A 15,131-nucleotide genomic window follows, 5' to 3' on the forward strand; every position below is an offset into this window, starting at 1 on the left:
ATGTGAGCTAACAGTGTGGGTTTTGTGAAAAAGCCAAGATTGTATTCTGAGATGTATGAGTAGAGGTATAGTCTGTGAGACAGATCAAGATTATCCTTCCACTGTTCTTAGCATCAGTGAGATCTTGATCTGATTTGGGTCTATAAAGAGCAATGAGAGCAGTCCAAGTCTGTAAAACATGGCTTGCAAGGAAAGACTGAAGGTGTTGTTTTAATAAGAAGGGGAGATTGTTGTGGCATTCAAGTTAGGTATTATGGGGAGATGGGTTAAAAAAAAGTGCTTCAAGTGAAACCCATTCAATTTCCTGGAAAGGCGGTGGAGTTCCTGAGGCTGGAAATCTGTAAGATCAGGTCAGGCAAACATCTCTCAGGAGTGACGTGGATGTAGTTGATCCTGCCCATAGTTTGGCGGAATGGTTTGGATGATGCTGTGTGGTCCTTTCAGGCTTTACAGCTCTCTGATGTCTTACATGTCTTCCCAAAGTGCAAGGCAATGGGAATATAAGCTCTGAGACCTCTCTACGGGTTTTTGTAGACCTGACTAATCACATGTGGTTGAGTGTTCATGAGGGTTTGCTCTTACAGAGTTCCCAACGAGTCTGCAGCCAGACGTGTTTGGTTTGGGAGGGCATAATGCCAAAGTAACTCTAGTCTGGAGGCTCCAGTGGGACATTCTCTGGAGCAGGCGAGTGCCAGGGAGAGTACAGCACTTAGAGGAAGGGAGGTGGGACGGATGATCAAAAAGCAGTTGGTGTGAGGGGGAAGGTCAGAACAGGTGTTAGGAAAACCCCTTTTCAGATATAGTCCTCCATTGAAGAGGACCAATGTGTAAGTCATATTCAGAGGTGGGAATGATCTAGCAGTTCATTCCTCTCTTAAACCTGGAGAGGGGAAGAGTGGTCTCAGCTGCAGCTGCTGTTTGCGGTCTCCCTTAAGCAACACTTCAGTTTATATACCCTTCCTGGGAAAGCCCGAATCTTTCAAACTTAAGGTTTCCAAAACATGTAGCAGCTGGCCAGCCCCAGCCACTCGCTGCTGTTGGAGGTGAAGGTCAGAATTGTTCCTGAACCCTCTTCCCGTTGGAGAAGCGGTGGCAAAGACTCCTGTGGGAAAGGCTGCTGAGTCAACCACAGAGCGTGTGGCTACCAGTGAGGCGGACGAATGCCTCCACGCTGTAAAAATAGCTGCACTAGGAGCCCTAATATACTTAAGTGCTTATTTTTCCATATGTGATCTCATGCAAACGAAGCTGCTGGGCAGTATGACATAGCAGTTGGCCAAAAATAAAATGTAACTCAATCAAAATGTTTGTGGGTTTTTTTTCCTGAAGTTAACCTTTGATGGGTGGAAGGCACAGGTACCTTGTTTTCTCATTTTCATTAAGTTATTGTTAGAAAAAAAAGTCCAGGTAGAAAAGACAGGTGAAGATGGGATTGACACCTGATATCCATTTTGTGATGATGGCCGCAGGTTAAGGATAGGAATTGTAGCTCTCTTGCACAGGCAAATAATGCCTATAATACAGTGAGAAAATGTACGTGGGATTTCTCTGGATGCTTCTCCAGCTGATTTCATTGAACTGAGTTTTGGATGGGCATTTGATGCTGTGAAAAAGGTGTAGACTTGGTAGCATTTGAAACTGAAGCCCATGAAGGAGACTGAGTAGCAACAGGCTTGGAACAAGGCGCTCTAATCCCTGTTGATAATCCTCAGAAAAATGTCTTTAGAGACCTTTAGAGGTTCATTTTCCTTCACTGTTGATGCGTGGTCTCTTAGCTATGTTGTGGAAGGTGGGCTGAAACCATGAAACCTCTTTGACGAAAGCCACTGAATACCTGGAAATGCTGGTAGGTTGACCACTGCCCTGCCAGAGCCAGCATTACACTCTTCAGGAATAAGAGTGGCTTACGAATCCCTTGCTGATAGAGAAACACCTGGACCTAAGGACAAGGATTGCTTTCCTCCAGCCTTGAAATTGGTGAAAAAGCTTTGTAATCCTGAATTTCACATGCAGAAGTATGTGCATCTCATGGCAAAAGTCTGGATGAAACCAGTCAGATTTGGGGGATTGTTTTGGTTTTTTACTAGCTATTAACATCACTTTTCTTATTTCAGTGAAAGCCGGAGGAGACAATCCCAGACCTCACAATCTTGTCACTGCGCTTCTCTGCAGGGCCTCTGACCTGTTTCTGCTGGACACGCGGGTGGTGTGGGCCTCAGAGGAGGGCTGGCTGGAGTTTGACGTCACTGCCACCAGTAACATGTGGGTGATGAACCCTCAGCACAACATGGGACTGCAGCTGAGCGTGGTGACCCGCGACGGTAGGTTACGGGCCAGTTCATGCGGGTAACCTCACAAGCCTCTCGGATGCTGTCTAGAAGTGGTGCTAACAGAGTCCAGTTGTGATGTGGGGAGTAAGCACCCTGCCGTCGTAGGCAGCTGTAGCCAACACCTTGAGCAAAGCATCTGAGGGCACAGATTAAGGGCTGTCAGCTTCTTGGCTGTCGTGTGACAGACGTCTTTCCTCATGAGTGAGGTCAGGTGTCTCTGAACAGTACCAGGATGAGGTGATGGAGGCGGGCTAGGGTAGGGTCCTGGTTCCTGAGTTGGAAGGGAAAGGGGCATGGAGCTGGGATCCCAGGTGGGGTGAGAGGAAGAGAAGAGGGCAGGTATATGAGTATGCGTCTTCCCATGTGGGCTTATGGCAACCCTGCTGGCTGCTACAGCTGCTGCCATCGCTGCTCGGATCTCATTAAACCTGAGATGGGAGCCCTGTGCTGGAGAAGTGATGCGGTCACTGTGTGGGTCTGGTCCCTCTGAGGGCAACTGCAATGACAGCTTTCACCGCCCACAGAAACTTTGAAAGGTGGAAAAGGAGAGAAGGGACTGCAAAAGAGCATGAAATGGAGTGTTGGAAGATAAGTGGTGGGGAAGGAGAGGATCTAGATGGGCAGCAGGTGACCAAAAAGAGGACAGTGACATCTTTCCTCTATAGGAACCAGTCTCCAACCTTATGTTTTCTTCCTGTGGCTTCATGCTGGGGTTTGGTACACCTGTGGGGTCAAGTGAGACCAGATGAACTGTCTACTGTTCTCCCTGAGGAAATGTTAGTGCCGTCCTTCCCCTCACGAAATGGGCTAAAAGCCCATCCCTGTGCTCCTGACAAAAGCATCCCATCTCTTTGCCCTTTGCTTTCCCTAGAGGTCTCCTAATCCCATCTCTGCTTCTTGTGTTTCACAGGCAGCAGAACTAATTTCATGACCCATCTGGGCTTTGTGTTTCACATATTTATGTGTATACCTCTTCAATGCCTAAACTGGAGTAGAGATGCCATAGGGGTACCAAAGAGCCAGGTGCTGCCATGAAGCCTCTTGTACAGGATGGATAGAATGCTGTTGTAAAAATGTCTGTAGGTCACGGTGGCAGGAGAGGAGTGTTTAGTGATAAAAGAAGAGTATGAGCAAGACGAAAGGAAACACTGCTCATGGGGATGCTGTGATTCTGGAAGGAGCAATCCAACAGCACCATTTCTCTAACACTCACTTTTCTGTTTGATTTCAAGGTTTCAGCGTAAATCCTAGAGAAGCAGGCCTTATAGGCCGAGATGGCCCTTATGACAAACAGCCTTTCATGGTGGCCTTCTTCAAAGTGAGCGAAGTCCATGTTCGGACTACTAGGTCAGCAACGAGCAGGCGGAGGCAACAGAGTCGCAACCGCTCCACCCAGGCTCAGGATGTTTCCAGGGTGTCTAGCGTCACAGGTAATCATGCAACACCCATTTTATCTGGAAGCTGGGGCAACTTCTTGTAATGTTTTTATTTGCTTTGGAGTGCAAAAGCAAGAAGGGGCACTTGAGGTGGGATGCCCTTCCGTGGGGAGGAACAGGTTACACCTGCAAGGGGATGGGAGAGGGAGTCTCCCATAGTGAGACTTACAGGCGTCCTCCTGAATCCAGGGTGGAGTCCAGACCCCCATGTGAAGTCGCAACCGTTGCATTCAGGGGGGTGAGGCATTTTAACTGTGAATTTTGTGCTTGTAGGTTGCTTGCTGCACAGTATTTACCTAGAATTATGCCACATGAAATGCAATATTTAAAAGATTCCATCTCTGCGTACACTGAGATTTATGGTATTGCACATAAGCATTTTCAGCTGAGTCCTCTTTTGGTTTTCTTTGGAAAAATGCTGGTAGAACAGCACGAGATCCTTTCCTTTTTTCCTTGTAAGAACAGCAGCGTATACACAGTGAAGTGCATTTCCAGGCAGGCAAAGAGGCTTGCCTGTTTGCTGTGGAAAGGTTGCACGTTGCAGGTGGTGTACAGCAGCCTTTGGAGTGCTGTTGCGGGCTGGTGGATAACTCCAAAATTTTGACAAAAATTGAGTCTCTCCTGTCTTCTAAGTCTTGTCTGTTTTCCAGCCACTCTGCCCTGCATCACAGTGCTACAAGTCCTTCGTTCATCGAGTACCTTCTCTCCTCTGAAACATTTCAGCCCGTTCCAAGTTACTTGATTAATTTGCTTATGCTGCCCCCTTCATTTCCAGTAGGATCCCTGCTTTTCCCATGTCTAGAAACGACTATACCCCAAGGAAGAGAGGCGGCTGTATTTTTTAGTCTGTGTCTAGACGCAGCACAGGGAGATGAGCCAGCATTGCCAAAACTTAGCTGGTGTGAATCTGTAGGCTGTCCCCTGCTCTTTCATGCTTAGGTTGTGGGCGAGCCACGCTGCACCCAAGGTGGCCCCGCGCTGGCCGTGGCGCTGGGAGTGCTCAGAGAGCCAGAGCCAGGTTGGGAACCCCTCCAGGGCAGGCAGCCAGGCTTTGAGCATGGCAGTGTGCTGATGCAGCCCTATTGCTCCAGCCCAGCATGGTGATGGACTTGCCCTTTGGGCTAGTGTGTGCCAGCAGCAGTTGGCCACTAACAACTGTTGCGTGTCCTCATGGTGCACGCCACAGCATGGCTGCGGGTTCCCACGCAACGCTGTGAAAGTGTCAGACTTGGCTGGGTGTGAAATGTCACTTCACAGATTTTAAGGGCAGGAGGAGCAACCCAGTCCTGCAGCTTGACCTCCCTGAGGGAGGCTGGCCAGTGTGAGCGTGGCATTGCCGGAGGCTAATCTGGTGTGAGAACCCTCTGCCAGCCCTGCAGATGGAGCCGTCTGTTGGTCCCAATTGCTGGGACCTACTTCAGTCCTGGTTTTCCTTGGGGAAAAGCTCCAAGCTGCGGTTTTAAAGGCAGGCATCACAGCTGCTCCCTGGGTTACTTTCCCATGTGATGGGCTCGCCAAGGGCATAGGTAGTTTATCATCTGGTCATTAGAAGCAATAAGCCCAGCTTTTACACAGGCAGCATGCAATTCTCCTACACAGGTGGGCTCGGTTGCCGTGCTCACTTCATCATGAGAGCCAATTTTTTAATGCATTTGCAGCGCTTTGGGAAAGTTACTCACTGCGTTGCTCTTTTGTGGTGCCAGTAGAAGAGTCAGGATAGGCTTCAGCTTTCTCTCCCCAGCTCCACAAGCGTTGCAGTGCTAAAACCAAATTTTGACTACTATTAAATCAGGCAATGTGACTCAAAGCTCCAGAGGGAGCAGATATATTGGGCAAAAAGGGCCATTTTTATATCGCTGCTTTCTTGACTACACCACACATCAGGTCGTAAAATTATAAAATGACAAAAAGGGAAAAAAAAGCTGGTCATTCTGTGGTCTCAAGGGCTTTTTTGAGCTCTTCTAGCTCAAAGCCAGCTTTAATTTAAAATCTGGAATTTGGCAGTTCAGTAGTCAACAAGGTATAGTTGAGCCTCTGTGGATTTAAGGCGGGGGAGAGGAGGGAATTTAAAGTTAAGATGTGTGTTTGGTTGGTTTCTGTGTTTAGAAAAGAGAGACTACATCAGCTTATTTTCCTTTCTAAGTGTGACCCTCTTGGACTCTGTTCTCCCTAAGAAGTGGTTGATTTAATAGCCCAAGAAGCACCAATGACCGATATGCATTTTTAGTGTTAAAGAGATCACAGGGTTTTTTTTTCTTTTTTAGTTGTGTGGGTTCCTACATCCATGCCTTGGTGATGCATGGTGGGGCTGGGAAAGTGTTCGCCCCAGGATGAAGCAGGAGGCAAGCCCGGGGGTTACCCTGGAGGCTGCCTTGCTCTTCTGAGGGTGCCTTCATGCATCTGGACCCAAAGCGGCTGCAGAACTGTGATGCTGCAGTCCCCTCCTGTGCGTCTCCCTGTCTGCGTGTCTTCCTCTCTCACTGTATCTTACGCCTTGTCAGATTTTTGGTCTGTGCTCTTCGCCCAGCCAGGATTGCCGCTGCCTATCAGGGCTTGAGGGCAGTTTCTCTCCTGGAGAAGGCAGCAAGGCAGTGGCTGGTGTTGATGTTTTTTTGTAGATTGAACCTTCCTTCCCTTAGTGAATACACAGAGTTTTCTTTCTTCAGTCCAAAAATCAACCCCTTTCCCAAAAGATGCTGTGAGTTGGGCTAGGGCAGTATGTTTAAAAAAGCCCCATTTACTATCTAAATATGGAAAGCATTTCAAGTCCTGCAGCTCGGAGCGCGTGAAGTGTGCTGCTGGGCTGGTGCTGGATCTGGTGAGCCGGGCGGTTACGTGGAGGCATGCTGCTACGTGCAGGATTGGGACCCCGCTGTGCTCCCTTTGATGTGCAGTTGTTGTCCTGCAGTCAGTACCAAGTGCTCGGATGCTAAGGTTATGGCTGTGGCATAAGAATCTCAATGGTCTGTATTTTTTCGCCAAGAATGCTCATTTCCCTGTATTATAAACACGTAATTATGACTGGCTTATATAAAGCAGAACTGAATAACCCCCATGGTTATAAACTGCTTTGACACAGAGTCCTGCGTCAATGCATTCCTGGAGCCAAGCTCTGTTCTTCTGCAGAAGGAGGATGAACAGGAAGAAAAGGAAGTATTTTTGTCTGTTGAGGCAGAAAATCATATGCCAGCTCTGGCCCAGGACGTGGAGGAATGAGGTGGGTGGGAGGAGCGTGCAGGTGTTTCTGTGCTGTTGTCTGCAAGGTCTGGAGGCCCTCGCTCAGCTGTGTCTTGCGGTGGGTTTGGCTCATGCTCTCCGACTCCAGGCTGACCCTCTAGTTAATCTGAAGAGATGGAGATTGTCTTCAACGTAAAGGACAGTGACCCTCGAGCCTAAGGACTTGCTCCTACACAACCAGCTCCTCCATGAGTTACGGTTTCTGTATGGGGCTGTCTCCTTGTCCAGTGGGAATAACCCTTCTCTTCTGTGAGTCGGCCGTCAGCCCCTCCATATGGGGAGGGTTGCATTTAAACATCTGACTTTGGGCTGCACTTGCTGCTCTGAGTGAAACTCATGCAGCGCCCCTTTTCGGGTCCTTCTCTTCAGCCACCCTAAGGCCTCCGGGACTGGTGTGAGGTGCTCCATGAGAAATGGAGGGGCCTTCCAAGTGGCTTTTCCTTCCGGCAGATGTGCGTGGAATCAGGCAGATTTCTCCCCATGTACGGGAACTAAATACTGCAAAGGGCAGCACGCACAAACACTGGAGGCAACTAAGGCCAAATGCTTTCGCAGTGGCAAGGGTCTTGTTAATAAACATTATTATCTCGCATCCAATCTTCCCGTTAGAGCGCTCAGATGCGGACAGGAGCGGCATGGCCGGCGTTTCTGTATGTGCCTTCACACGCGGGCCCACGTCAGCCTGACATCTCCCCTTCTTCCCACCCAAGCAGATCGCTTTCATGTGAAGTGGGCTGTTATTAACTGTGCGATCAGTTTACACCAGCTTTATCCAGACAAATCACCAAAGTCAAACACCAAGAAGAAGGGGCTGGCCTTGGAGACCTCTGTCAAAGCTATTTTGGACCACAGAAGCAATTAATTACCATGTGGAATTTGGTAAGCTGGCACCTTGGGAGCAGCAAGGGTGTTCTCAGACGTATCGACCTCAGTAAATATTTATATATTCTTTGCCAGCACTTAATGTGGGAGAGGTTATAGGAAATCTAAGGTGGGTGCATAAGTATCTGTAAGAGGAAGACCATTAAGGTCGGGCTATTCTCTCTCCCCTTTCGGCAACACAAATGCCAATTTCCAGCCTTAAGAGAAACATCTGTGCTCACAGAAAGTCAGACTTGGGTTCTGGTGAAGGCAGACAAAGTTCAGTGCAAATAAGCTGCAGAGACAAACCATCTTAACTGCGCCGTTTTAACTGCGCTGCCCTGGAAGTTATTTTTAAGTGCAGAACTAGGGGTTTGGGTGTTTTTTTTTAAATCTCTGTTTTAGACAAAATAGTTGGCAGTGTGATTAAATGCAGTGCCTTGTGAATGCCAAGCTAGTGTTTCTGAATTGGTACATTCAGGGGGGAAAAAAAAAAAAAAGAGATGATTTTGCTAAACCCACAGTGAGCCTATAGGAGCTCCCAAAGCAGCTCCCTAAACTCGCAGAGATTTCGAAGGTCTCTGGCAAGGAATCCTTGGAAATTGTGTCGTGGCGGTGTAAGCCAGCAGGGTCCCCCTGCTGCAGGGCTGCCGGGGAGGGACATGTACCCTGTTGCCTCTTAGATGTTGGGTCTTGCACTGCCAACCACCTCAAACAGCAATTTGGGCTAAAACAGTTGAATATGCTCCACTGGGGTAGCTCATACTGCTTTCCAGGCTCTGGAGAAAATGTGTCGTGGGAGGCCAACTTCAGTAGCTCAGCAAGCTTTAGCTCACTGCCAAAAACCCTTTACTGTGTGGATTCCTCTTTTTTTCAGGCCCATAATTGGATGTATGTGGCTCTAGGGCACACGCCGAACCCCAAACCGTAGGGAATGGATTGTTATTACGTGCATCTGTATTGCCTTTTCCCCTCCACCGCTAAGGGTTGATTGAAGGTTTGTAACATCCCTGAAGTTGAGCTAAAGTAGGTTCCATAAAGTAGACACGGTAGGCAAATGTAACAAGAAGAGAGGGCAGGGGAGCGTGGGGTGAGCGTTAAACAGGGCAGAGTGCGAATCCCGGGAGAGGGGTTGTTTAGTAAGTTGGCATTTAAGAAAGCAAAGGCTGAGTTTGGGCAGAGGAGGCAGAGCTGTCTGTGTCTGCCATGGATGGAGTAGCTGGTGCTCAATGCAGGGTGTGAATCGGGCCAACCAGTGAACCGGGGCACGTTTTGGGGGGCCAACTTCAGGCAGCGTGAGAGAGGACACATTCATAACATGTTCTGCTTCATGTAGCTTGTTAAGCAGCTCTTTTTTTTCTTTGTTTTCTTAAACTTGTGTGATTGCTCACAGCCTTTCTTCCCACTCCTGTTTCCCCTGCCTCCCTTGCCTTCTCCCCTTTCCCATAGCTGACTTGGGTAAGTTGTAGCTGGATTTGGAACGCAGCATTGTTCTGCCTACTCAGTTGTGAATAGGCTCAACTCCACTGTAACTCCCCGTCAAATACGGATGGTTTTCCCCTAAGCAAACAACATATTTTCCATTGAAGAACAATGAAGTCATGTTTTCAGGTACTTAAATGAAGGCCTTTGACCGCTGAAAGTATCTTCTGCTCATTTTTTTCCCCTTGTTATGACCAGCTCATTTAGAAACATCAGATGCTAGAAATTTGCTCCCGGGCTGAGCTAGGGACTGACAAGCTTCATCTGAAAAAACCCACCACACCCTGGTTTCTACGGGCTATGTCTGGTTTGAAAATTGAGAGCTTGAATAGAGAAACTCGCCTCCGTCCTTGCTACCAAGTGCTCCTGAAAGAACAAATGTTTATGCTGCAGCAGGCTGTCAACCAGCTCTGCTCACCTGATTAAATCCGTGATTGAAGCGAAGCTATTGAAAGTCCGAAATGCAATCCTTAAAGTTTAAAACCCAAACCGCTTCTAAAAACAACTTTCTAATCTTTGGTGGTTTGGAGGCGAGGTTTGAGGTGTAGGGTTTTTTCAGACCTCAGTGTTAACTGTACCCAGCTGTAATGCTGTGCTGCCCTTAATGTCAGTTGGATGTGCTTTTAGTATTGTAGTTTTTCTTTCGAATAAATATTTGCATTTGTAGTTCCCAAACTTGGGGCAGCGGGGGGGTGGTGGTGGTGGTGGTGGTGGAGGGAAGAAAAAGAAAGGCTTATTCAGAGCCAAGGAAAAAGTCACTAAAAATATTTTTCTATCCCAGCTGCCGCATTTGGGGAAAGCTACACTGGGAGGGTGCCCTTTTAAGCCGCGTTAGGGGCTCCGGGGGGGCTGCTTAGCCGAAAGGCCCAGGGCAGCGGGGGGCAGTCGCATCAGCGTGTGGCATCTGCCTGCTGACGGAAGCGCCTTTACTTGCAAATGAGGCGTGCGAGAGGAGAGGAGGCCCGTGTGGGTGAGGCATCGGAGGAGAACACGGCCGGTCTGGGTCCAGCTCTGGGACGAGTGTCACTGCATGGACGAGGACCTGGGCTCCCGTGCTGCTCGGCTGAATTTGCTGCCATCTCTTCCTCTCGTGCTTCCCTGGTGGGCACGAAGCGCGGGTTCGAGGCACCCTGCTGCCAAGGTGGTTTCTGTGGCTGCTGCGCTGAGGTCCAGCAGCCGCCCAAGGTGTGACGATATCCACCACCACCCGTCAAGGCTGGATGTGTGCAGCCACCCCCGGGGTGAAAGGCCCCTCTGTCACGGCTCAGCTCCTCCGCTCGCTGCGGTTCCAGGTGTTCGCGTGCAGAGCCGCCTCTCTTTCCAAATATAAATGGGAAATTCCACTCGCTGTCAAAAGCTGCATTTTGTAGGGCCATCGGGAGCTGCTCCTGCATGGTCGAAACATCCTTGTACCTCACGTCGTGGCAAGGGGAAAGGTCTCTGGTCAGGGCTTTGCACCCTGTGCCCCCACTCTTCTGTGCAGTGTTAGCGCTATGGAGCAAGTTAATGGTGAGAGTGTGTCAAATCCTTTCTCTCTGCAGTTAAGTGGGTTATGGGAAGGAGAAACTTGTTTTTCATAGCATGGCTTGTAAAGGTCCAAAAGTGGAGGTGGTGCATGGAGCCACATGTGATGTCCAAGGCAGGCTTGGGGTAAGGCACAGAGAGACTGGGACATGGCTTCACCACCTGTGGGACATCTTAGCTGTTTACAGACTTCTGCTAACAGGTTTAAGGACTTCTGCTAATGGGTATAGGGGCACAAGGCCATGCTTAACCTTCCCAGGGTTGTAATTCTCTTGGTAAGTGTGTGTGTTTTGGGCTTACCACCTAGGGTGGCACACGTTGGGAACTGCGGCCGAGGAAGTGGGGGTGAGTTTGAGCAGCCAGCAGGGATATAGCCTGTGCCAGCCTGAAGGAGCAGATTTATTTTTAAGAAGTCATTTTACTGGAGGTGTTTTACAAGCGCTGCTTGTCAAGTTAGTAAAGGCAGCTGAAGGAATTATAACCAAGTCACTGTTACTTGGGTGCCTCCATTCCCATAGGCATCTTAAAAGCTTCAGCCCTGTATTGGACATCCCTCAACACCCTTCTCCTTTTGGCTGCTGAGGGAGCTCGCCGTTTGTCGCTGTTGAGCCTGTAGTGTGCACACATCTGGCCAGCTGTACCCTCCAGCGATGCTCTTCCTGTTTTACTTTCTAAATTCCTGGTTTGTTCTTTTTCTTTTAACAGATTACAACAGCAGTGACTTAAAAACGGCGTGCAGAAAGCATGAGCTTTACGTTAGCTTCCAAGACTTGGGATGGCAGGTGTGTGATGTTTCTCTCTGGGTAAACTAGACATTTTGTTATGAAATGTTATCTAAACAGTGTCACGGTAATTCCACTCGAGGCTGCCATTACGCTTTAAAATGTCCCTTGTGCCTCCTCACTAAAACCAGTCACAGGGAAGGGCAAATAAATATTGATAGTTGTGACATTTGATAAGATCCAGAGGAAGCTTGATACTTTATGAGATTCAAGTATACAGTCATTCTGTGTCACTCATGGGAGTCACAGTACGGGCAAGGGCTCATATCTGTGTACCTCTAGTGATAAGGGAAAAAAATCTGATGTTAAGCAGTGATTTTAGCCAAATCAAGTTTTTTTTCTAGTGATCAGCCATTGTGTTGAAGTCCTCCGCCCCCTGCCCCACAATTAGCACTATCTGTGGTAGGTGGACTGACGACTGGGTTTAGCTGCAACACCGTGAGGCCACAGAGTTGTTTAAACTAAGTTATTTAGGACCAGGCCACAGTGTCATCAAACATCCCATTTCAAAGAATGCCCTCATCTTCTCTTTTTTTTTTTTTTTATTCTCTCACTTAGCACTTTTGTGAGGGAGGTCCCATTTCTATCAGCTAATGTTTTTACCAGGTTAGAATTTAGGATGCCAGGGCTGCCCCCGCTGCTTCTGTAATACCCTACATGTGAAAGTCCTCTCCCAGCTAATGGGACAGCAGCTTTTTGTAGCTTATGTCAACGCCAGCTCCCTAGCTACAGCTGTGGCTGGCTGCTGTCTCCGTTCTCTATTACTTATAGTGGCTTTTTTTTTTTTTTTCACTTGTGTTCGGTTTTCCACCTCCTCCTTAGCTCGCTTGCCCTGCTTCCAGACAGGAAGTGTATTCCAGTTGTGAAGTTCACGGTCTCGAAGGCACTGCCTTCACCTTTCTAGTTGCAGACTTGAGCAGAAAGGTAAGATGCTGCTAAAGGAAGGCCACGGGCCAGCAGGGCTCTTTGCAGGAGCTGGAATCCAGGTCCTACTTGTTGTAGAGAGAGGATGGAGGCAGGGCAGCAGCCATCCATCGAGTTTTTAGCAGAGTGCTTCCCTTATTCTTATACCGCATTAAACCACAAATTTAATTACACGGTCTGTACTGGCTTCTGTAGCAGGAGAGCGACTGTCTTACGAAAAACAGCTTAGTTTACTGGGAGCAAATTATGGGTGAGCTAGTACAGTAAAATGAAGAGGTGGTTTTTCTATGCCCAAGTACACTCATGTTAGCAATCCAACAGCAAATCTGGTTAGCAAACCTGCAGCAACAGTCTCTGGCTGCTCAGGGCCGCTGCAGCAAAATTCAGGCTAACCCAGGTAATCGTTGTCAGGTAAAGGGGAGATCAGCTAAGGATTATGTGCACGTGAAGTACGTCCTCCTGCAGGGTGACCTGCAGGGCCTGACACCAAGGGAGGCGACATGCCTCCTGCTAATTGGTGATGCTTTTAATTTACCTTTCGCTCTTTTGTGTAAGCAGCAGAGAAGCTATAATTTTTTTTTTTTGTTAGCACATTGGTGAAGAGTCGCCTTCTTCCATAGCGTGGCGCTCAGATCGCCATGGGGGCCACCTGCCTGCACACACAGCTCAGGCTGGCTGGCCTGCCCCTGCTTTAGGACTCTGGCAGAGGTGAAGCTGTTACGCAGCTAAAACTTCCCACCGTGGCCTTAGCCGACTACCGTCCCTGTATAAGACTGTATAGGGTCAAATGTCTGAGAGGCACCACGTCAACGTTTTATATTCCTATTCTGGAGCTCCCTGGTTGAATTGTGCATGGGTGCACGCACATGCAGGCACGTACATGATTTTCTCCAGGAGGGGACACCAGCTGAGGCTGCAATCCAACCTAGAAAAGGTATTTCAGCCAGAGGGCCTAACCTGCAGGAAACGTTGGAACATAAAGGCATCCAAACCACAGTCCCCACAAGGCAACCCAGCAAGAGTTTTAGGAATAAAACTCTTCTAGTTCATGGCAGTTAAGCCGTACATAGATGTGAACCATTCTTTGGATGTTAAAATCAGTGTGCCCATGGAAAAGTCATGGATCACCAAAAAAAAAACCCCAAACCCTAATAGCTTCAGTGAAAACACATTTTCACCCTCAAGAAAAAAGTTAGTGGAAAATTTTCAGCTGCTCTTAATTGCATGCAGTTGTCTGTGCAAGTTGGCAACTTTTTAATTTGAATCACGTTCTGTTTGTTTCCTAAAAAGGACTGGATAATCGCTCCAAAGGGCTACGCAGCCAACTACTGTGATGGGGAGTGCTCATTCCCACTCAATGCCCATATGAACGCGACCAATCATGCCATTGTACAAACTCTGGTAAGTCTCCGGAAAGCTGGATGCCAAAGCAATAGGTGAATTTGTAAACGAGTTACCATTGTCTCAGTTCTGTTTTCTTTTTGGCAACAGGTTCATCTTATGAATCCTGATTACGTTCCCAAACCATGCTGTGCACCTACCAAACTAAATGCCATATCCGTTCTTTATTTTGATGATAATTCTAATGTAATCTTGAAGAAATACAGGAATATGGTAGTAAGAGCTTGTGGATGTCACTGACAAACAGTCTTCACACGGACTCTGTGATTCTACCATGAACTTCTGTACTACCTTCCATGCTTTCATGAACTACCTGCCATTGAAAAAAAAAAAATAATTGATGAGCCACCTTTCAGAACACCACGTATGTGCCTTGTGGGAGGAAGGGGTGTGGGAAGCACACGTTGGGGTGTGAGCAAACCCCTGGACTTCTCACAGACTGACCCTACTCCATGGTGGCTGCTCAGCTCTGCAGAGCCAGGGCGCGCAAAGCAGCGGTATGCCCACACACACTTTATTTAGCGGGGATGGTCTTTATCTCACATAGCAGCTTGGCCGTAGCGGTTCCTTGGATGGATGCTGCAGTTTTAGCAGATGGGCATGAAACACTCAAAACAAGGGGGGCGGGGGGAGAGAAGACAAGGGGAGAGACAGGGAAGCTAGAGTAAAGAAAGTGGTGTTAGTACTTCAGACTTCAGGCATACAACTTGTACAAAATAATAAAAAAATCCTAAGATTTGGAATTGCTTTTTGTCTAGAAGGACCAGTTACTACACCTAGACTGTTAATCTCCTCCTGAAATCTGTCATGACAGTAAGCATCTTAAATTGTGCCAAAGCAAGTGTTTCGGTTCTGTTATTCTGCAAGCACAGTTTAAGTCTGATCCTGCAAGTGTAAGGTGGCTTGGCTGCAGCCTGTGTTAGAAACAGTAGCCTGAACTCAGACCCCGACTGGTCCTTCCCATTCGCTATTTGACTGAGCAACGTAATGTTACACACTTGTTCTTATGCAACTTCCTTCCACTGCCCGCACGGAGCTGCCTCATCTACTACCACTTGCCCAGGAAGGAAGTCAGGATGCTTCTACAGCTGTAATTCAGACATAAAAGTTTAGGGGCCATTCATTCTCTAGCTGGACCATTTATTTACAGGAAG

At 48.2% G+C, this 15,131-nt stretch overlaps 1 protein-coding gene across 1 annotated transcript in view; it reads left to right on the forward strand.

Annotated features, from left to right (window-relative positions):
* The window catches only part of BMP6 (bone morphogenetic protein 6), a 29,225-nt gene extending 15,008 nt beyond the window's left edge, over positions 1-14,217 (forward strand). Inside the window, exons 3-7 of the mRNA XM_009885428.1 lie at positions 2,173-2,321; positions 3,563-3,760; positions 11,576-11,652; positions 13,867-13,977; positions 14,068-14,217. Of these exons, the coding sequence (XP_009883730.1) occupies positions 2,173-2,321; positions 3,563-3,760; positions 11,576-11,652; positions 13,867-13,977; positions 14,068-14,217 (685 nt within the window). The remainder of the gene's footprint in view (positions 1-2,172; positions 2,322-3,562; positions 3,761-11,575; positions 11,653-13,866; positions 13,978-14,067) is intronic.
* Positions 14,218-15,131: the final 914 nt, after the last annotated feature.

The sequence above is a fragment of the Charadrius vociferus genome, unplaced genomic scaffold, assembly GCF_000708025.1.
Source record: "Charadrius vociferus isolate BGI_N301 unplaced genomic scaffold, ASM70802v2 scaffold375, whole genome shotgun sequence".
Taxonomy (NCBI): Eukaryota; Metazoa; Chordata; class Aves; order Charadriiformes; family Charadriidae; genus Charadrius; species Charadrius vociferus.